Consider the following 22,385-nt stretch of genomic DNA (forward strand, 5'->3'; position numbering starts at 1 on the left):
GTTACTGTAACACTATAGGTGTTCATTTCCTAACACTGAGAAAGTGCAACAGTGTAAGTACTAAGCAAATGATTCAACACTGAATAATTTGCTATGCATTGAAAGTGTTACCACATACATTGCCAAAACAAACATATAGAAATGTATCAAATCAATAATGATAGACATCTCTCTCTCTCTCTCTCTCTCTCTCTCTCTCTCTCTCTCTCTCTCTCTCTCTCTCTCTCTCTGTCTCTCTCAAGCCAGCTCCTCCCCTTACGATGAGGGTTGGGTACCACAGTCTCTCATCTACCTGTGCCCGCGTGAGTATGTTTATGGAGCACCGCACGTGCCCGCGCATCATTTTCTGACGGCACTAATCTGGAAGCTCTCTCCTTGGGCTCGTGGCATCGCCTGGTGCCCGCGTGCCAGAAGACTACTGTCCCAATTTTTCAACTCAGGATAAGACATTTAAGTCTATATCGACGATTATACTAACTTTTAAATATTGTGTGAAAGTTATAGCATATCGACGTTTTTGGGGACTCGGTGGCATCAGTCGGTTTGCTTCGTTTTACATTAGGATAACCGTATTTTGATCTAGTCCATTTTTTTCTCTCGAGAACGGTAAGTAGCCTTCACTCTAGGTTTCTCTGTATTGAATGTAGGCTACGTTTAGCCTGCTGTTATTTTTTTTCAAAGCTACAGTGCAGCCTGTGCATGTGAACTGCGTCAGTGTGTTGTTTGACAGGATGTGTGAGTGGGCACGGAGCTGCGCTGATAAAGGGGTGGTGGTGGGGTGGAAACAGAGTTGATTTGCCTCAGTGTGCTGATGGCTCAAGCTTCATCGTATTACAGGGGTGGATGTGTGCAGTATTAGTGATTATATTGATGAAGATGTTATAAGACATTCTAATAGATGATAAGGGGTTCCTAAAGTTTTCATGAAATGTGGTGTGTAGCAGCGGTGTGTGCGCGTGAGATGCGCGACAGCGCGGAACGTACTGTAGGCCTATCCTACCGCTGAACAGTGAATATGAGCGAAGTACGCCCCCTTGCCGGTGAACGCCCAGTCCGGATGCGGTCCCCTGCTCTCCTGTCCATCACTCTGTCAACGCCAGTTAAAACACCCCGACTGAGTTTTCCCATTCATAGTCATAGAGTAAAGCAGAGGTTTTTAAACTAGGTTATTCATTTGAACTCTAACTCAGTTTAACTGTCCCTCTTTCCAGGATAACGAGGAGGAAGACACTTCGACCATGGTTGTGTTTACACAGAATGACTGAAACTATATTTCCAAAGAGCAACCGATGCGAGGGACGACGCGAGGGACGAGTACATTTATGGATGGTCTTGGTAGGGCACATTGGAACTCCATTACTGTGTGAATAGCCTACAATTGACTTTTGCTTCCAGGACTCTACCTTTCGTTCTACCTTTTGGGTCTGGAGTTTGTGGTTCTGTCTCTCTGGGATTGTAGTTTTGAGGGAGAGTGTGGTGTCATGTCTTGGATATAGACCTTGCTATGAGTCTGGTGTGGAAAGTACCTCGTGGAAGGTGTGCAGCGGGCTACAGACTGGAAGGACTCGACATCGGCAACTGATAGGCTACCCCCGTTTTTACCGAGCGTAATGCACCTGGCATGAAGACAGAGAATGGATATTATTTGGGAACTATTTATTATTCTTCACGCCAATTTCATCATCTGTGTATCAGGTAAGTTTTCAGTCATCGATATTGGTGGGTCCGGTGTGAGACGGACAAAAGGGCAGGTGCATGAGAACGCAGGGAGGAAAATTGATAACGAAGTTGTGAAATGTTGCAGAAAACGTTGAAATGAATGAAAACCTTGTAATGAATGATGTACGCGGTCGATAGTCTGTTCAGTTGATAGACCAATTGATATAGAATGAATTGATCGGAAACATCTGAGAACGAAGACATTTACAGATCAGAATCTGCCTGAAACTCGTATTTCACTTAGTTGTGGATGTCACTGGGAACAGATACAATAGGGTAGCCTATATGATTGTACCTCAAAATATGTTTTTGCTGTATTTCATTATGTTCAGTATTGAATTATGCAAGTGTTATCAACTGATATCAATTATGTCAACTGAACGAATGATTACACGAGGAGAGAGGTCGTGTGAGAATGATTTCGTTGAATGGGAAACAATTCATCAATATTCTAATTTATTCGACAGATTTCTTTAATAGGTTTAGACTTGGAGCTGAAGTTTTCTACATTTTTTCGTCAGGCGAAATCGAGGTTTATTTCGTTAAATTGTGAATGCAAAGTTTGAGGAAAATATCCTAGAACAGTATTACCACTACTGTTGAACTCTTATGACGAGACAGTTATCCTGTGCTACACGTGCATGAATAACCACCGTACTGATACGGGTTTCAGTGGAGTGGGCTAAATGGGAACGCATATGCACTGGTCATGGCGCGATGGCTGTTCCAGAATTATTAGCCTACAGCTGTTAGACTGTTCATGTGAGTGGATAGGTGCTGCGTAGTAGATAGGAACAGTATTGACTTGTCTTTATTATGTCAGGCTTGGAGCTAAAATATCAAATTAGTTCGAGTTCCATCGAAAGGGGTAATAATTGTGCCCGTCGGTGAGAGCTGTTTGGGTTGAAGCGCCGCTGGGCTGTACCATCATGCGTACCGCCGTTGACTATTAAATCAAATGCATTAGCTAGATCCATCATCAATGCAATGCAAGTCCACATGCCAACAATTTCTTATACCACCATTGGAGACGAATGTAATATTGTTTGCAGGGAATCTTTGCGTACAGTAGAGGCATATAGACTAGACTATCCGCCGGCTCTCATATCAAACTCCGATTATACTCGTACAACCTAATATTGAAGCAGGTACCCGTCAAGGGCTGAGTGCTGTAGTTGAGAGGCATGTGCCCAATCATTCCCTGTGACGACCAGGGATGTGCGCAAAACCTCCCTCCTTCCCCTCCTCTCTGAGCGCATGTATTACGCACGACTGTCGTTTGGAATTTCCACATCTCCCCTCGAGCCTGACTGCAAATGATGATTATAGGCTAGTTATAAACGACCACTCACGCACGTCCCTCCCCTCCTTCCCCTTCCCCTTCCCCTCCCCTTTATCTGTTTCCCCAATTTTTTTTAGGTGGGATGTGTGCAATAATTTGCTGTTCCTCTTGGGTCCGTAGTGAATGGACGTTATTACATTACACACGTTATTACAGACTTGCCAGTGTTACTTTATGTATCAAATTGTAAAATATGTAGACTAGCTGCCAAACTTTATGCACATATAATCCCTCCCCCTCTTTCGCACAGTCCTGCTATTTCCATGGTAACTCAAGTTTGATACCAGCGGGAATGTGGTTGAGGAGAGTAGCCTACAGAATATTGTAGACTGGAAAGGTTATCTTTAAACATGCCCAGACTGCTCTTTTCCGCAAAAGGTCATTGAAGACACACCATGATGATCAGTTTAAAGACATGCTCTTGAACCTTGGCAACAAGTCTTTTTTTTAAACCTCCCGCTTTGGGCTGGATGTGTCCATGTGTAGTTCATACATGCATAATATACTAGCATAATTACTGTTTTACCTCAATTAGCCATCAAATTCCTATTTTAAAAGCAACTGTTTTTGCCCGAGAGTACTACTTTCAGAACTACTGCTTAAAAGTATACAAAATTACCAGAAAATGTAATCAATTATGTAAAAGGTTAAAGGTTTGAAAAAGTACAGTATTACATGGCTTAGTCTCCTAAAATGATACTATAGGCACAACATAACGTAGTGCGTAAAAATCATCTGTCCTCGGCTTGCAACACTCACTACTGGATTCCATACTGCCTCAGGAAGCAACTTCATCAAAACAACTGTTCTTCAGGAGCTTCATGAAATGGGTTTCCATGGCTGAGCTGCCGCACACAAGCCTAAGATCACCATGAGCAATGCCAAGCATCACTCTGGACTGAAATCACCCTTCACCATCTGGCAGTCCGACGGACAAATCTTGGTTTGGCGGATGCCAGGAGAATGCTACCTGCCCGAATGCATAGTGCCAACTGTAAAGTTCGGAGGAGGAGGAATAATGGTCTGGGGCTGTTTTTCATGGTTTGGACTAGGTTCCTTAGTTTCAGTGAAGGGAAATCTTAATGCTACAGCATACAATGACATTCTAGACGATTCTGTGGTTCCAACGTTTTGGTAACAGTCTGCGAAAGGCCCAATCCTGTTTTTCCATGACAATGCCCCCGTGCACACAACGAGGTCCATACATACATGGTTTGTTGAGATCGGTGGGAAGAACTTGACTGGCCTGCACAGACCCTGACCTCAAACCCATCAAACACCTTTTGGATAAATTGGAACGCAGACTGCAAGCCAGAATCAGTGCCCAAACTCACTAATTCTCTTAAGGCTGATTTGAAGCAAGTCACTGCAGCAATGCAGTAATGTTCCAACGTTTAGTGGAAAGGCTTTCCAGAAGAGCGGAGGCTGTTATAGTAGCAAACGGGGGACCAACTCCATATTAATTACCACGATTTTGGAACTAGTAGGTGTCCACATACTGACCACATCTCTCTCTCTCTCTCTCTCTCCCTCTCTCTCTCTCTCATGCTCTCTCTCGTGCTCTCTCTCTCTCTCTCTCGTGCTCTCTCTCTCTCTCGCGCTCTCTCTCTCTCTCTCGTGCTCTCTCTCTCTCTCATGCTCTCTCTCATGCTCTCTCTCTCTCTCTCTCTCTCGTGCTCTCTCTCATGCTCTCTCTGTCTCTCTCTCGTGCTCTCTCTCTCTCTCGCTCTCCCTTGTTCTCGGGAGATGTAGGGATTTGGAGCTGGTTTGACTGAAGCATCACCTCCTAATATTGCACAGGTGTCTGGAATCAAACGGTTCTCCTATATCTCCTATATATCTCCTATATAACAGACTGGGTCATGAACCCGGGTTGCTCACGCGACTCAAGGTTGCATTAGCCCACTGAGTCAAAGCTGTTTTCGCTGTGAGGTCTCATGCAAGCTTACTCGTTACATGATCGTAGTTTCCTGAAGCACATCTGTTACACGCTAACATTTAACACGATCCACGCTTCCACTTGGCGGATCTCCGAGTGTGAATGTTGTCATTTCCAATGCAACCGTTGTCTTCTTTGTTTTCCTGCCCGTCTGAGTTTTACAGACACCAGATACAGTCCATCCATCATCAGTAGGCCTATAGCCTCTAACAGAGGGGGATAAACACACCCTTGGGTCAATACAGTGATCCAAGACATCCTCTGAATATAATACATACATCAAAACATGTTAGATGGGTCACTGGCTTACTGTAGAACATCTCTCTCCCCTGAGTCTGGATTGGAAGAGAATAAAGCATTACCCATGTGCACATGTATTAATCCAGTAATTACATGGGGTCAAAGCAGACAATTATATGTGTTAGAAAACTCAGTAATGTTGGTAGTTAAGTCCGTGTGTAAGTAGAAATGTCCAACTTGGGCCGTCTAATTATTCCAGTCTCCCAATTGGTTTGTTCATTAACCCGTCTCCCCTGCAACCCTGCTTACTTGAATAATGTGCTCTTAGTCAATGTACCTTGTAGATTGCTTGAAGCTCTAAATGGGAAAATGACAGACAATTGCTGACCACACAACCTGCATATTCACTATGTAGTTGCGCGGGGCAATGGGTCTGACAAATACAAAAGACTTCTAAAACAATCCATCTCTCTAAACCGAATCATTTCCATCTTCCATAAGATTACAGTCTATATAACTTCAACAGATAAATACTATTTCATACCATCCCCCTGTACAGCAGTAGTAACTGCCTATCATACTCATATCCACGCTCCCCATGGTTGGAGAGGATAGAGAGGAACAGTTTAAACCCATTCACTTCAATTAAAACCCATTCACTTCAATTAAAACCCATTCACTTCAATTAAAACCCATTCACTTCAATTAAAACCCATTCACTTCAATTAGTTACTGACTGAGAACTGTGATATTAATGACAGTTGAATGCTGCTGTTTACTCTTCCGACTAAAGAGCGTCTCTCATTCGTTTAGAGGAGAGGCATTTACTCTACCATTAAAAATCAGAGCAGCATTCATGCATTCTCCAGCACAGCGGCTAAAACGGCACTAATTCACCGGCTTTAATTCAAAGTTCAACATGGGACCCCTTCACTTTCATGTTGCAGCCTCATTTGGGTGACTGCAGGAGGCCTAAATCTCTCTCACTCGCTCTATCGTTTCCTCCCACTCCCTCCCTCTCGCTGAAGTAGGCACAATACCTTTGTGAAAGGTACATCTAATATTTTTATTAATTTGCATGATTTTATTCCTGTCTGTAGCCTGGTAGAATTTATTTAAGTGTTGATAAAGCATTTAAGCAAGATTTTAATTTGTATTTTATGTCCCTGAAGCAATACTCTGTGTATTGCTTAAGTTTTTTTTCTCCAAAGTGAGATCATAAAATAATTACTACGCTTGCTGCTTATTTATTGTGCTGTGTTTGTTCTTCACTTCGCTGGAAAACAAATCTGTTTGTTTCTCACAGTTTCCCGATATCCGTACAAACCTATTCTATGAATATTACAGTGTTCCAGATGAATGTATGAATGTATCCATATATTTATCATTCCAACTGTCAACTATCTTCAACTTCAAGCACCTTAACCTTCTCAAACATAGACCAAAGAGAAAAGACTACGAGACAATAAAGAGTTTTTTTTTAAAGAATACCCTTTTAACACACAGACTGGTTTCCCTCTGAGAGAACACAGGAACTGGAGTATCCCTGTGTATCCAGTCATATGGGACTGAAGCGTCTCCGTGCTGCTGGGGTCTGCAGTCAACCTGTCCTCCCTGACTGTGTGTCTCAAACCAACATCCCCACTCCTGTCCCTAACCGCCTCTGCCTGTCTGGACCGCATGGCCACTGTGTGAGTGTGTGAGTGAGTGAGAGAGAGAGACAGAGAGAGAGAGAGAGAGAGAGAGAGAGAGAGAGAGAGAGAGTGTGAGTGAGTGAGTGAGAGAGAGAGAGAGAGTGTGTTTTTTTTGGCATGGTGTGTGTGTGTGCCACTCAGATCACCCTCTCTGTCAAGTCTATCAGCCTGTCAGAATGACACGACCTCCACACAGCTGTAATTTACTAGAGGGAGCTGTTTGTTTGTGTATGTGACTGGAGCAGAGCGTGGTTTAACTGCCAAAACAGCACAGGGCCTCACCATGGTACCACATTGCAGGGTAGCATGAGTAATGCGCCATCACATAAGCAAGCACTGATAGCCACCGTATAATAATTGCACACACACACACACACACACACACACACACACACACACACACACACACACACACACACACACACACACACACACACACACACACACACACACACACACACACACGGCACTCTCCACAGTGTCCCAATTCGCCTCCACAGCCCTGTCAGGAACGCAAACTCTCCAGTCACTAATCTGATAATCCTGTGCAGATGTGTGTCCAGTAATGGGAATATAACGCAGGGTGTACTTTACTGTCTGTGTGGGAGTGTGTGAGAGAGACAGAGCCAGACAGTATTCAGCCTACTATAGTATCCTCTTTCAGTATCCTGATGCAGTTGTTTTTGTTTACCCTTCTTCCGTGATAATTGGTGATCATGCCTGTAACACAAATACACAATTTGCACACTATGCAGTCTCTTGACACAACCAGGTGTGCGCTGGCACTAAGTATTGTACCACAATAATATAGGAAAGAGGAGCCAACTACAGAATGCAACAGAGTACTTATTATTGCTCCCTTCTGTCACATGCAATTATGATATCCTTTTCATAATGATGTACCAAATACTCCAATCTACAGAATAAACCAAAAAACCACTTCAACTACAATAACATTCTGAGTAACAGGTTACAGATTTGTTTCTCTTCTTGCTATGACATTGATATGTTGTTGTTTATGTACCTTTGTTGAATGTACTGACTGTCAGTCACTTTGGATAAGAATATAACTGTATTGTACTCTACTGTACTATACTCTACTTTTATTTATTGTACTGTGTACTGTAATTTACTGTACTCTGCTGTGCTTTCCTGTACTGTAACTGTGCTGTCCAAACTTGTGAAACATAGATGTCTATGATTGGTTAATCAAGGCTGGTCCGGACTGCACAAAAAAATATATATGAAAAAATGAATGCCATCGTAAAATGGTTAGTGGGAAGCAGCTTGACTATAGAACATCCCACAAATCTAAAAGCAGGATCAGTGGAATTCTGGGGCTAGTATAAGGAGATTCCACTATATTGCTTAGGCTACCAGTCATGATGTTTCACGGTCGTGGCTGCCATCCCATTTTTGACACTCTTTATGGCCATTGAATCTCACATATGTACCGTCCTTTGTTTCAGAATAGCAAAGCAGGTAGTACCAATGTGTAGAAAAACACAGTTAGAGTTTTCTCTTCAGATCCACTTTTGGATCCAGGTAGACCCATTAAGAAGTGTAATCCAGGTAGACCCATTAAGAAGTGTAATCCAGGTAGACCCATTAAGAAGTGTAATCCAGGTAGACCCATTAAGAAGTGTAATCCAGGTAGACCCATTAAGAAGTGTAATCCAGGTAGACCCATTAAGAAGTGTAATCCAGGTAGACCCATTAAGAAGTGTAATCCAGGTAGACCCATTAAGAAGTGTAATCCAGGTAGACCCATTAAGAATTGTAATCCAGGTAGACCCATTAAGAAGTGTAATCCAGGTAGACCCATTAAGAAGTGTAATCCAGGTAGACCCATTAAGAAGTGCAATCCAGGTAAACCCATTAAGAAGTGTAGATGTTCTGAATCTTGCCACTGGACTAGAAGTACCACCTTTGTGGTTTTCAAACGCAATCGTTACCACAATAGAGGAAAACAAAGACGTTCATTTTAGCTATCTCAATTGCTGATGGATGGAAGGACGCTAGCCTTTCAAAACCCTTTTTAAAGTGAATCCTTTCTTTGCTAAGTGATGAAAAACAATAGAAAGAAAACGTTTCTTTCATGTCTCTGTTAAAAACAGCAACACTTTTCAAGACAGAGAGCAAGACGAAGTTGATCTATTTATCTCCTAGAGCCCTCAAACTCAACTCTGGACCTCGAAGCCAGTTCCACTGCATTTTCATTGTTCCCCTTTAATCAGGGACTGATTTAGACCAGGAACACTGGTCGGAACTAGAAGCACAAGCATTTCGCTACACTCGCATTAACATCTGCTAACCATGTGTATGTGACAAATAAAATTTGATTTGATTTGATTTGAACACCAGGTGTATGCAATTAATTATCAGGTAGAACAGGAAACCAGCAGGCTCTGGACCTCGTAGAGTAAGAGTTGAGTACCCCTGCCCGTATATTGATATGAACCCAATTTTTCATGTCGTCGGCCCTGTTTTTTAAACCGGCGGCACAGTGGTTTCTGGCCAGCCTCTTTATCCCGACTCGCTAATCTATAGGCTACCTGGCAAAACACTCCTGGCCCGCTATCTATGCTATAGCAAAGCACCCAATTCCCAGCTAGCCCATCGTATAGAGAACAACCTGTCTGTGGAGGCAGCCAAAGAAGATTGAGAAAGATTGAGGAGTGTTAGGAAGTCTCCCACGCGTAGCATATTGCTCGCTGCATTTTGGTAGAGGAAAGCAAATGCAGATGCTTTGGCTTGATTGAGAGTGTCCTCGAGGGGATGGGCCCCTGACACACACACACAGCTGGGGCCATTATAGGGCCCCACAAACAGGAGCGGTGTGAGTGATAATTGTCTCATAAGTCAATAAGCACAGCTGTTGAAAAGGTCAAGTTTCATTTATGGACAGACGCGTGTCGCTACTGTCTCACTCAGCTTACCCCCCTCTCTCTCTCTCTCTCTATATATATATATATATATATATATATATATATATATATATATATATATATATATATATATATATATATATATATATATATATATCCTCCTCTATCCTTCCCACCCCCTCTCTCTCACACACACACACACACTCTCTCTCTCTCTCTCTTTATCTTTCTCGGTTTCTTTCTGCATGGCTGAGCAGGTGGATTGCCACGGTGTCGTGCTGAATATTAATGGCAGAGTTATATGAAAAGTGTTTATTTACAGAGCCTCTTTGCATTTATAGGGGGTTGGCAGGGACAGGCCAGGCTAGGCCGGGGTAGGCCGAGAGCACAGGGACAAGTCAGGGTAGGCCCGGGGAAGGCTAGGCCGGGATAGGCCGGAGTAGACCAAACTCACAGGGACAGGCCAGGCTGGGGTAGGCCGGAGGGACAGGCTGGGCCGGGGTAGGCCGGACTCACAGGGACAGGCCAGGCTAGGGTAGGCCGGAGGGACAGGCTAGGCCGGGGTAGGCCGGACTCACAGGGACAGGCCAGGCTGGGGTAGGCCGGAGGGACAGGCTGGGCCGGGGTAGGCCGGACTCACAGGGACAGGCCAGGATGGGGTAGGCCGGACTCACAGGGACAGGCTGGGACGGGGTAGGCTGGAGGGACAGACTGGGCCGGGGTAGGCCGGACTCACAGGGACAGGCCAGGCTGGGGTAGGCCGGACTCACAGGGACAGGCTGGGACGGGGTAGGCTGGAGGGACAGGCTGGGCCGGGGTAGGCTGGAGGGACAGGCTGGGCCGGGGTAGGCCGGACTCACAGGGACAAGCTTGGGCTGGGCAATATGGCCAAAATATCATATGGTATTTTTAAAATGTTTGACGGTATGACTGTATTTTATGTTTTTATTAATAAAAGTTCTACATTTGCTTTATGAGTAGTGTGTTACCCTACGGTGGCAACACATATATTCTAAATTATTTCAGTGCGTCGTTCTCCATTCTGATTGTTTTATACACACACACACACACACACACACACACGGTATAGGTAATTGGTTAGAAACGTAATACGATGAAAACAGGTCCCTAGCGGACTAACACAATATGACACTTCTTACAAAGGAAGGAGAGTTAAAGAGAGAGAGAGGAAGTGAAAGAGAAAAAGACACTTGGATATATTTGGGAACTACGCTCACAGTAATCCTAATACCTTGCCCCGAACTGGTGCTCTTATGTGTAAGAAGTAATGCATGTATTTACAGTTGAAGACGGATGTTTACATACACTTAGGTTGTAGTCATTAAAACTTGTTTTTCAACCACTCCACAAATGTCTTGGTAACAAACCATTGTTTTGGCAAGTTGGTTAGGTCATCTACTTTGTACATGACTCAAGTCATTTTTCCAACAATTGTTTACAGACAGATTATTCCACTTACAATTCACTGTATCACAATTCCAGTGGGTCAGAAGTTTACATACACTAAGTTGACTGTGCCTTTAAACAGCTTGGAAAATTCCAGAAAATGATGTCATGGCTTTAGAAGCATCTGATAGGCTAATTGACATAATTTGAGTCCATTGGAGGTGTACCTGTGGATGTATTTCAAGGCCTACCTTCAAACTTAGTGCCTCTTTGCTTGACATCATGGGGAAATCAGCCAAGACCTCAGAAAAAAAAATTATAGACCTCCACAAGTCTGGTTCATCCTTAGCAATTTCCAAAGGCCTGAAGGTACCACGTTAATCTGTACAAACAACAGTATGCAAGTATAAACACCATGGGACCACGCAGCCGTCATACCGCTCAGGAAGGAGACGCGTTCTGTCTGCTAGAGATTTAGTTACTTTGGTGCGAAAAGTGCATATCAATCCCAAAGGACCTTGTGAAGATGCTGGAGGAAACAGGTACAAAAGTATCTGTATCCACAGTAAAATTAGTCCTATATCGACTTAACCTGAATGGCCGCTCAGCAAGGAAGAAGCCACTGCTCCAAAACTGTCAGAAATATTAAGAGATATTAAGCTCAACTCCACGGCCCATGGGAGACTGGACATTCGCAAGGCGGAGGAGATCGGTGAGGCGGTCTGGCCACCCTTCATCTATCTGTGAAGATCCTATCCAGCTATCAAACAGCTTTGCCCCACTTGAGACAGGCCTACCAGCCCTGGGAGTCAGCATGGATCCTGGTTTTATACAAACAGCCGGCAGCCGCCCAGTGGCACCCTCCCCCACTGCCACCAAAGTTCACGACCACCATCATTGTGGGCAGCTCGATGGTGAGAGACAGTGTCTGATCCACTGTCACCCAGGAGCCCGTGTCCATGACATCAACTTTCTCCTGCCAACAGTTCTGGCCAACTACTCCGATACTGACACCAACGTCACTCATGTTTTAACAACCTTTGTTTTTGAATTAACAACCTTTTTTTAAACACCCTCGCTAGCACATGGTGGAGAATAATGATCTCTGGCCCCCTCCAGTGCTACCGAAGGGGTGCGGAACTTTTCAGCCGACTCTTTGCACGGAACGAGCACCTGAATAAACTTTGCAACGACAGGAATGTCTCTTTTTGTGACAACTTTGATTTGCTGTGGGAGCAACCAGTACTTTTGAAAAGCGATGGGATTCATCCTAACTGCAGGGGTTCCAGGATTATTTCCAGCAACATCGCAAACTGTTTTAGAGACTGACAGACAGGGTCTGGTAGTGCTCCAGTTCTCCCTGTCAGAATAAGCAACAGAGGACTTGAAAACCTTATCAACTCCTGTAGAAATGGTACTATGGTTATTGTGAGTAACCTAATGTATGTTCCTTTAACTCCACCTTCTAGTGAGTTAATACAAACTGCTATCGCCTACCATTCGGATAGATTGGAGAATGTCAGAAAACGTGGTTGTAACATTAGTCATTTGGTTGTTATTCCATTGGTTACCTCGCGGCAGATGTCCCAGGGGCAGAGTGGCCCACACTCATTGAATATGGCGCTTTTAAATGTTAGAGCTATCACAAGTAAAATATTCTTGTGATTGACCTCAATTCCTGAGTGCAAAGTTGATTGTATGTTTCTCACTGAAACATGGCTGTCATCATACTTTAGTGCTGCTCTTATTGAAGCCTCCCCTCTGGACTACAGCTTTTCATGCTCTATCAGAAAAAGGAAAAAGGGTGTGGTGGCAGACTCTATTTTTACTAATCCTCTCAACTGTAAGAGTATTTAATTTGGCGACTTTTGGTCTTTTGAGCATCATGCTATACTGTTCAAATGTCATCCACCAGTGCTGGCCATAACCCTGTATAGGCCACCAAAGCACTGTCCCAGTTTCATTACTGATTTATCTGAACTATTGTCTATTGTACTTGATAACTATGTTACAATTATTGTGTTGGGCGATTTTAATATTCATGTTGACAAAGAGACTAATATTCATGTTGACAAAGAGACTGACCCCAAGACCATTGAATGTATTCATCTTTTGAGCTCTATGGACTTCATCCAACATGTTACTGGGCCCACCCATAACCGTGGCCATACTCTAGGCCTGGTTATTACCAAGGGGCTTTCTACTAGGCCAACCCATAACTGCGGCCGTACTCTGGCCCTGGTTATTACCAAGGGGCTTTCTATTGATATATCCTCTATTGTTGATGTTGATTTATCTGATCAACACTGTGTTTTTTTACAACCTTGTTGCCCATAGCACAGTGTAATACTGAACACATTATTAAGAAACACTATCTTACCTCTGAAGTTGCTACAGATTTTATTGAGTGTATGAACAACACTCCACCACCTATTCTGCCTTCCTCTTGTGAGGATTTAGTTTATAACTTTAATAACAAATGAGAGGTGACCATTGATGCCATAGCTCCAATAAAGTTGAAAAAGGACACATCCAAATGGAGAACCCATTGGATGAGTGGGGAAACTAATCAATTAAAGAGAAATTGCAGAAAGGCAGAGCGGAAGTGGAGAAAGTCAAAGTTGCAGGTCCATTATGATATTCTGAGAGAGCAACTTGGCATATATAACAAAGCAATTACAAATGCCAGATGGGGATCATTTCTCTAACTTGATCATTATTAATCAGAGGAGTGCTCTTCTCGACCATTGATGGCCTGATAAATCCTTCCCCTGCAAACCTATCTGAACTTTCATCCACATCTAAATGTAATGAGTTTGCAGCATATTTCAGAGATAATATAACCAACATTAGGCTGGGTATCAGTCAATCAAGACCTGATGAGAAGTTTGATGATACACTATATATACAAAAGTATGTGAACACCCCTTCAAATTGGTGGATTCTGCTATTTCAGCCACACCCGTTGCTGACAGGTGTAGAAAATTGAGCATACAGCCATGCAGTCTCCATAGACAAATATTGGCAGTAGAATGGCACTGTCATAGGATGCCACCTTTCCAACAAGCCAGTTTGTTATTGTGAAGTGGAAACGTCTAGGAGCAACAATGGCTCAGCCACAAAGTGGTAGGCCACACAAGCTCACAGAATGGGTTCACCGAGTGCTGAAGAGCGAAGCGGTGTGGAAGAACTTGACTGGTCCGCACAGAGTCCTGACCTCAACCCCATCGAACAACTTTGGGATGAATTGGAAAGCTGACTTCGAGCCAGGCCTAATCGCCCAACCTCATTAATGCTCTTGTGGCTGATTGGAAGACTTCCCAGAAGAGTGGAGGCTGTTATAGCAGCAAAAGGGGGACTAACTCCACATTAATGCCCATGATTTTGGATTGAGATGTTCGATGAGCTGGTGTCCACATACTTGTGTTTAAGTAGTGTATGTTCCCTAGCCTACCACGCAAAGGCAGTATGGATTTATTTTCCCTGATTGACACAGACATGCTCATGAAGTGATATCACGACTTTAGCCTTCTACCTGCCTTCTCGATCCCATCCCCACCACCTTCTTCAAAAAAGTGTTTAATTGCATATCTGAAGAAGTGCAAGCTATTGTTAATCACTCCCAGTTCACAGGCACTTTCCCCACTGTGCTAAACACTGCTATGGTAAAACCCCTTCTGAAGAAAAGGAATCTAGATTCTTCAGCAATTTTTCGGACAATCTTGAACCTTTCATTCTTAAGCAAAATTCTGGAGTAATTGGTGTTCAAATAGAAAAAATATTTTTTAGTACCAACTGTTTTCGTGCCCACCACAGCACAGAGACAGCCTTAGTTAACGAGGTCAATTATCTTAGAGCCAAACACAGATACCAAACAGCTCTCTGTCCTTGTACTCTTAGATTTAAGTGCTGCATTCGACACTGTTGATCATGATGTCCTTCTGGAGACACTGGAGAGGTTGGTTGGTCTCTCCGGGTCCAGTTCTATATTGGTTTAGGAACTATTTAACTGGTTGAGAGTTTTTTGTCACCCTTGGTGAACATAAGTCAGAGAAAATACACATCACGCGGTGTTCCACAAAGTTCAATTTTGGGTCCAGTACTGTTCAGTTTATATACAGTATGTTACCCCTTGGCAGCATTATCAGAAAGCACACCATTGATGTTCACTGCTGTGCAGACAATACACAACTTTACATTTCTGTGTCAGTGGAGGATTTTAGCTCCACTGATAAATTATTAGACTGTATTAGTTATTTAAATAGCAAAATCAAGAAATGACCAAGGGAACTTATTCTTGGAGCCAAAGCACTGAAAGAGAATCTGGCAATACATTTTAATTGACAGGCAATAAGGATGAAACGAGGTAAAAAATATTTAAAAAATGTTTGTAAACGAAGGTGTTATTTTAGATTCTGAACTAAGTTTTGAATCACACATTAGTAATGTGACCAAAATAACTTTTTACCAGCTGAGAGACATTGCCAAGGTGTGGCCGTTTCTCTCTCAGGCTGATACAGAGAAACTCATCCATGCTTTTATTACAAGTATGCTTGACTACTGTAATGCTCTCCTGTCTGGTCTACCCAAGAAAGCCATTGGTCAACTGCAAAACATACAGAATGCTGCAGCACGGGTACTGACCAAGACCAGACGGGGAGCACACATTACACTGGTTTTAAGGTCTCTGCACTGGCTGCCTGTGAGTTTTAGAATGAATTTAAAAAATATTCTATTGGTTTTTAAATCAATCCACGATTGTGCACCCCAATACATGTCAGACATGATTTTAAGTTTTGTACCCAATAGGTCCCTCAGGTCCTCTGGCACTGGCCTTTTAACTATCCCAACGCCTAGGACCAAGAGGCATGGAGAGACAGCCTTTAGTTATTATGACCCCAGCCTCTGTAATAACCTGTCAGAGAACCTGAGGGGGACCAAGAGGCATGGAGAGGCAGCCTTTAGTTACTATGTCCCCAGCCCTCTGCCAGAGAACCTGAGGGAGACCAAGAGGCATGGAGAGGCAGCCTTTAGTTACTATGTCCCCAGCCCTCTGCCAGAGAACCTGAGGGGGACCAAGAGACATGGAGAGGCAGCCTTTAGTTACTATGCCCCCAGCCTCTGGAATAGCCTGCCAGAGAATGTCCTGCCCTCTGCCAGAGGGGGACCAAGAGGCATGGAGAGGCCTGAGGGGACCAAGAGGCATGGAGAGGCAGCCTTTAGTTACTATGCCCCCAGCCTCTGGAATAGCCTGTCAGAGAACCTGAGGGGGAACAAGAGGCATGGAGAGGCAGCCTTTAGTTACTATGACCCCAGCCTCTGGAATAGCCTGCCAGAGAACCTGAGGGGGAACAAGAGGCATGGAGAGACAGCCTTTAGTTACTATGTCCCCAGCCCTCTGCCAGAGAACCTGAGGGGGACCAAGAGGCATGGAGAGGCAGCCTTTAGTTACTATGACCCCAGCCTCTGGAATAGCCTGCCAGAGAACCTGAGGGAAGCAGAAACTGTGGACATATTTCATCTGAAAACAGCTTTTAGCTTTGCTTTTTCTTCAGGTGGCTTTTAGTTGTTCAGTTTGAGTCATTCTTTAGTTTTTTATCTTATGTTTGTTGTGTAGTAAATATTTACGCTTTTATTGTCATTGCTTTTTATTCGTTTTTTCCTGTAAAGCACTATTGGATTGCATTCCATGTCTGAAATGCTGTATAAATAAAGCTTGATTTAATTTGATTGGGCCAGGCTGCCATAGGCCGGACACACAGGGACTCCTGAGTATGGAAACCACTTAGCTAACGATGAAAGATATCTATCATTTTACCGTATGCATCCCTCAATCCCTTCCTCCCATCCCCTTTCTCCCATCCCTCCCTCCCTCCCCCTCCCTCCCTCCCTCCCTCCCCCTCCCTCCCTCCCTCCCTCCCTCCCTCCCTCCCTCCCTCCCTCCCTCCCTCCCTCCCTCCCTCCCTCCCTCCCTCCCTCCCTCCCATCCCTCCTTCCTCCCATCCCATCCCTCCCCCTCTGTCCATCTCATCCTCTCCCTTTCTGAGTCCTCCCTATCCTTTTATAGATTGGAGACATTTCCTTTTCCAGTAAGTGTGTTTCTCCACAGCCAAGCGGTCCCTCTCTCCCATCCCTCCTTCCGTCCCATCCCATCCCTCCCCTCTCTCTCCATCTCATCCTCTCCCTTTCTGAGTCCCGTCTGCATATCCTTTTATAGATTGGAGACATTTCCTTTTTGCTTATGTCAGTAAGTGTGTTTCTGGGCCACAGCCAAGCGGTGTGGGAAATGTAACATAACTTTTCTGCAGTCCAGCTCTCTCTCTCTCTCTCTCTCTCTCTCTCTCTCTCTCTGTCTCTCTCTCTCTCTCTCTCTCTCTCTCTCTCTCCCTCTCTCTCTCTCTCTCTGTCTCTCTCTCTATCTCTCTCTCTGTCTCTCTCTCTGTCCTCTCTCTCTCTCTCTCTCTCTGTCTCTCTCTGTCCTCACTCTCTCTCTCTCCCCCTCTCTCTCTCCATCTCTCTCTCTCCATCTCTCTCTCTCTCTCTCTGTCCTCTCTCTCTGTCTCTCTATCTCTCTCTCTCTCTCTCTCTCTCTCTCTCTCTCTCTCTCCCTCTCTCTCTCTCTCTGTCCCTCTCTCTGTCCTCGCTCTCTCTCTCTCCCTCTCTCTCTCTCTCTCTCTCTCTGTCCCTCTCTCTGTCCTCGCTCTCTCTCTCTTTCTGGCAGCCAATCATTCTAGAATGTTTGACATTATCACTGTCTGCCTCAGAATAATTAACAAGCTTTTAGTCCCATTAGACATGACAAAAACAGAGAAAAATATTATGACAAGTGGTTCCATTCACAAACCCAGTTCCGCTAAACAGAATTGATTCTGCAGAATTTTTTTTCACTAAGCAAAGAGTGTCTGGCCCAAGATTAATGCCCTTCTGCTCTTTGAAAAGTAGCTTAGCAAAAGACAAATCCTAAGATTCCAGCATCTTTATCATCTGTGTTGTGTGCAGATGTTGGCCTTCTGTCAATTCAGAACAGTTGACTAAATCAGTCAGTGGTTCTCAGTTCTCTCCTCAGGAACCCCCAGCTGTTCCAGAGGTAGTTCACTAGATTCAACTTGTCAATTAACACAATAATAACACGGAATTTTAGCAATATAATATGGCTGACCAGAAGAAAAAAAACTGTATGCTTCTTCAAATGGATTGACCGATTTGAGAAAGGCTCTTTATAGAAACATTCATCAAAAATGTTCTATAAAGAACCATAAAACAGTGTTCTATATCCCCCAAAAATGGATGTAACCAAAGCGGAACCCTTTTTATGGTGCTCTATAGAACCTTTTTGGAGAATGCACACACACACACACACACACACACACACACACTCCCTGGTGGTACTTCCTGATGAGACACATATAGGATTGTTCTGGAGCCAGGGGTGAAAGTAAGCCAGTATGGTCCGGTACGGCGTCCCTGCAAAATAAATAGTGGGATACGCCGTACCGGTAAAACAATAAATACAACATGCCCAAAAAACTATTACACCTCTATTTAACATTACTGCATGTCAGCAAAATAAAAAATGTGCGAATTGACTGGACACCGGGTGGTATACACTCCAAAATGCATTGTGGTGTGAGAAGAATACTTACATTTTGTCAAGGATGAGTGGCGGAGACGCTTGCGGACAAGGCGAGATGAGTGGACCAGACCGAGGCGGGCGTGGATGCATCAATTCAGGCTATAAGTGTAGACCTAATGACAGTCACAGAATGTCATTACAATACACATGGGTGTTTTGTACAAATGTCTCTTTCTATTCATCAAATTGCAGGTGCACAGTGCACTGTAAGTGACTGTTTGACCATCAGATGAAAAAATCATGACTGGTTGTGTTAATGCCAGATTAAAAGGCGTAGGTGAGGGCCTCCCAAGTGGCACAGCGGTCTAAGCCCTGTATCACAGTGCTTGAGGCATCACTACAGATCCAGGTTCGATCCTGGAATGTGTTGAAGCCCTGAGACCCATGAGGCGGTTCACAATCTGCCCAGCGTCGTCCGGGTTAGGGGAGGGTTTGTTCAGCTGGGATGTCCTTGTCTCATCGCGCTCTAGCGACTCCTGTGTCGGGCCGGTTGCCAGTTGTACGGTGTTTCCTCCGACACATTTGTGCGGCTGGCTTCCGAGTTAAACAAGCAATTGGTCAAGAAGCAGTGCGGCTTGGCAGGGTTGGTTGTTTCGGAGGATGCTTGGCTCTCGACCTTCCCGAGACCGTACAGGAGTTGCAGCGATGGAACAAGACTGTAACTGCCAATTGGATATCATGAAATTGGGGAGAAAAAGTGGAAAAAAAGTACCAACAAAAAGATATTTAAAAAAAAAATACATTGGCGGCGTGTCCATAAGTCTAGGGGAACCTAAGCGTTCCCTAAAGTTAATTGAATTAAATTGGCATAATAATATAGCCTAATTAGCTTACTCTTGTCTACACAGAAATAAATAATATAATTCAAAATAGGCTACTACACCAGAAAGCATGATTTGGCCACAGAGGATTGTTAGCGTCTTTAAGAAAAGATGTGGATTGTTTTAAATCGCATGGCCTACAGTCGGAAGAAACCGCAATTTTGGCAGCTCTCACTGCCCAAATGAAAAGTAACGAGACCCAGCCAGGCATATCGCAATATTTAAAATACAATTGCCTGTACATACTCACTGTCTTTATCATTGGGTGCCAATTTTGTATTTTATTTTGGTCAAAAATGTCCTCCTCCATGTTAGATGGACGTCATATTGTATTTCTGTCTCCCCTTTTCGTCGGCCGATTATATGGATCAGACAACATTGTTTTTATTGATCTGTTTGTTGGTGTCAGCAGAGTAGGCTACCCTGTAATTTTTGTGGTATTCAAAAACAAATGTATCTCTTACGGGTAAGAAATTAAATCTACATTCACCCATGGCAAGAGCATCTTATTTACACCTTACGACGTGTTGAATTCACTGCAAAAGTGTTATTAGAAGCAACGCTATAGAAGGATTGGAAGGATTGGTCCTTCGAGCCGGATAGCCATTGTTCAACAATTGTTTACTATAACGTTTACATTTTACTCAAACTTTTAGCACTGCAATTGTGTCGCTGTGTCATGATGGGTTTTTGATGGTGACTAAAGGAAGACTAAAACTAGTTTAGGGCCGGAGGACAAGGCGAGATGCTCTGACTAGGTAATAGTAGGGGAAACACTGACTCTAAAGTGCCTTTATTGCAATATGCAGTGACTCAGACACTCTGGCATCAAGGGCAGTGTTTACTTCAGCCTCATTTTACATCGGAAGGGAAAAGCAATCTATCATTTAGAGAAACCAGTCAGTAGCCAGTCAGGATGGCTAAGATCCAGTTTTGGGATGCTGTTCAACACCCACAGGGAGGTAAAACTTCAGACTTTCTGCCAGACGTGGTTGTTGTTGATTGTCAAGTCGATTGCCTGGGAGAAAATAGGTATTCTGGACTCCAGTATCCACCCCCTCCACCCCCTATCCCCTCTGGGAAATTGAACCACTCTCCTGCGTTATTCTAGCCAGACTACTCTTCGGTGGGGGAGGGGATAAGAACCACCCCCACCACCTACTTCCATTAAGCAGAGGCAGCCTCTAGACCCCCCCCAGCGAATGAACAAAACAAGTTGAGGTGTAAAAAGCAATATCCCCAAGCTTGCCTTGGTAATTCTGGGTCCCGACCCTCCCTTTGTAGCAAAACCTTAACCTAATCATCTCAATTATAGAGTCCAGCCCTTCTCTAATCTGGGATTTGTACTGCAGTTCACACAACATGACAGAATGTATTTCCATACTAATGCCTGCAAAGAGACATGAAGTGGTTTCAAGTTTTAGTGTCATGTGCACAAGTACAGTGAACTGCCCTTCTTGCAAGCTCCAAACCAGTAATAAATATCAAGGGTTAAGGGGATAGGGATACTGGAGCTATAGAGTAGCAGCAGCATACATTTTGATTTTATGATTCTCCATGAAAAATAAAATAAAAGGGTCAACACAGATAGTCCATGTAGCCATTATGTTAACTATTTAACAGTCTTATGGCTTGGGGATAAAAGCTGTTCAGGAGGCTGTTGGTGTCAGACTTGATGCACCGGTACCACTGGCCTTCCTTTCACAACGCCTGATATAGAGGCGCTGGATGACAGGGACCTCAGCCCCAGTGATGTAATGGGCTGTCCGCACAACCCTTTGTAGCACCATTCGATCGAGGGCAGTGCTGTTGCCATACCAAGCAGTGACGCATCCAGTCAAGATGCTTTCACCGGTACGGCTATAGAACTTTTGGAGGATTTGAAGGCCAATGCCAAACCTTTTCAACCTCCTGAGGGGGAAGAGGTACTGTCGCGCCTTCTTGAGTGGACCATTTTAAGTCCTTAGTCATTTGGACATAGAGGAACTTGAAGCTCTCGACCCCTTCCACTGCAGCCCTGTCGATGTGGATGGGGTGTGCGATCAGCTCTTTGGTCTTACTGGTGTTGAGGGAGAGGTTGTTGTCCCAGGAACCATAGTGCCAGGTCATTGACCTCCTCCTTGTAGGCAGTCTCAGTGTCACCAGTGATCAGACCTACCACCATTGTGTCATAAGCAAACTTGATGATGGTGTTGGAGTCGTGCATAGCCATGCTGTCAAGGGTGAACAGGGAGTAGCGGAGGGGACTGATCACGCACCCCTGAGGGGCCCCTGTGTTGAGGATCAGCGTGGCTGATGCGATGTTGCCAACCCTCACCACCTCACCACAACCCTTGGCCCGTCAGGAAGTCCAGGATCCAGCTGCAGAGGGAGGTGTTCAGTCTCCTGGTCTAGGCTTGGTGACGAGCTTGAAGGGACAATGGTGTTGAACGCAAGCTGTAGTCTATTACAACATTCTCACATACGGCACCAGTCAAAAGTTTGGGCACACCTACTCATTCAAGGGTTTTTCTTTATTTTTACTATTTTCTACATTGTAGAATAATAGCGAAGACATCTAAACTTTGAAATAACATATTTGGAATCGTGTAGTAAATTAAAAAGGACTAAACAAATCAAAATATATTTTATATTTGAGATTCTTCAAAGTAGCCACCCTTTGCCTTAATGACAGCTTTGCACACTTGCCATTCTCTCAACCA

At 44.1% G+C, this 22,385-nt stretch overlaps 1 protein-coding gene across 2 annotated transcripts in view; it reads left to right on the forward strand.

Annotated features, from left to right (window-relative positions):
• Nucleotides 1–324: 324 nt before the first annotated feature.
• LOC121840695 (carbonic anhydrase-related protein 10-like) overlaps nt 325–22,385 on the forward strand; it is a 132,634-nt gene continuing 110,573 nt past the window's right edge. The window contains exons 1-2 of one of the 2 annotated variants that reach the window (XR_006079826.1): nt 325–606; nt 1,212–1,695. Coding sequence is in view for 1 of the 2 variants with exons in the window: in XM_042305553.1 (XP_042161487.1) it covers nt 1,635–1,695 (61 nt within the window). In the remaining variant the exon portion in view is untranslated. Of the gene's footprint in view, nt 607–1,041; nt 1,696–22,385 lie in introns of those variants that run through there. The other variant, XM_042305553.1, reaches the window with a different exon arrangement.

This window comes from Oncorhynchus tshawytscha, linkage group LG24, assembly GCF_018296145.1.
Source record: "Oncorhynchus tshawytscha isolate Ot180627B linkage group LG24, Otsh_v2.0, whole genome shotgun sequence".
NCBI lineage: Eukaryota > Metazoa > Chordata > Actinopteri > Salmoniformes > Salmonidae > Oncorhynchus > Oncorhynchus tshawytscha.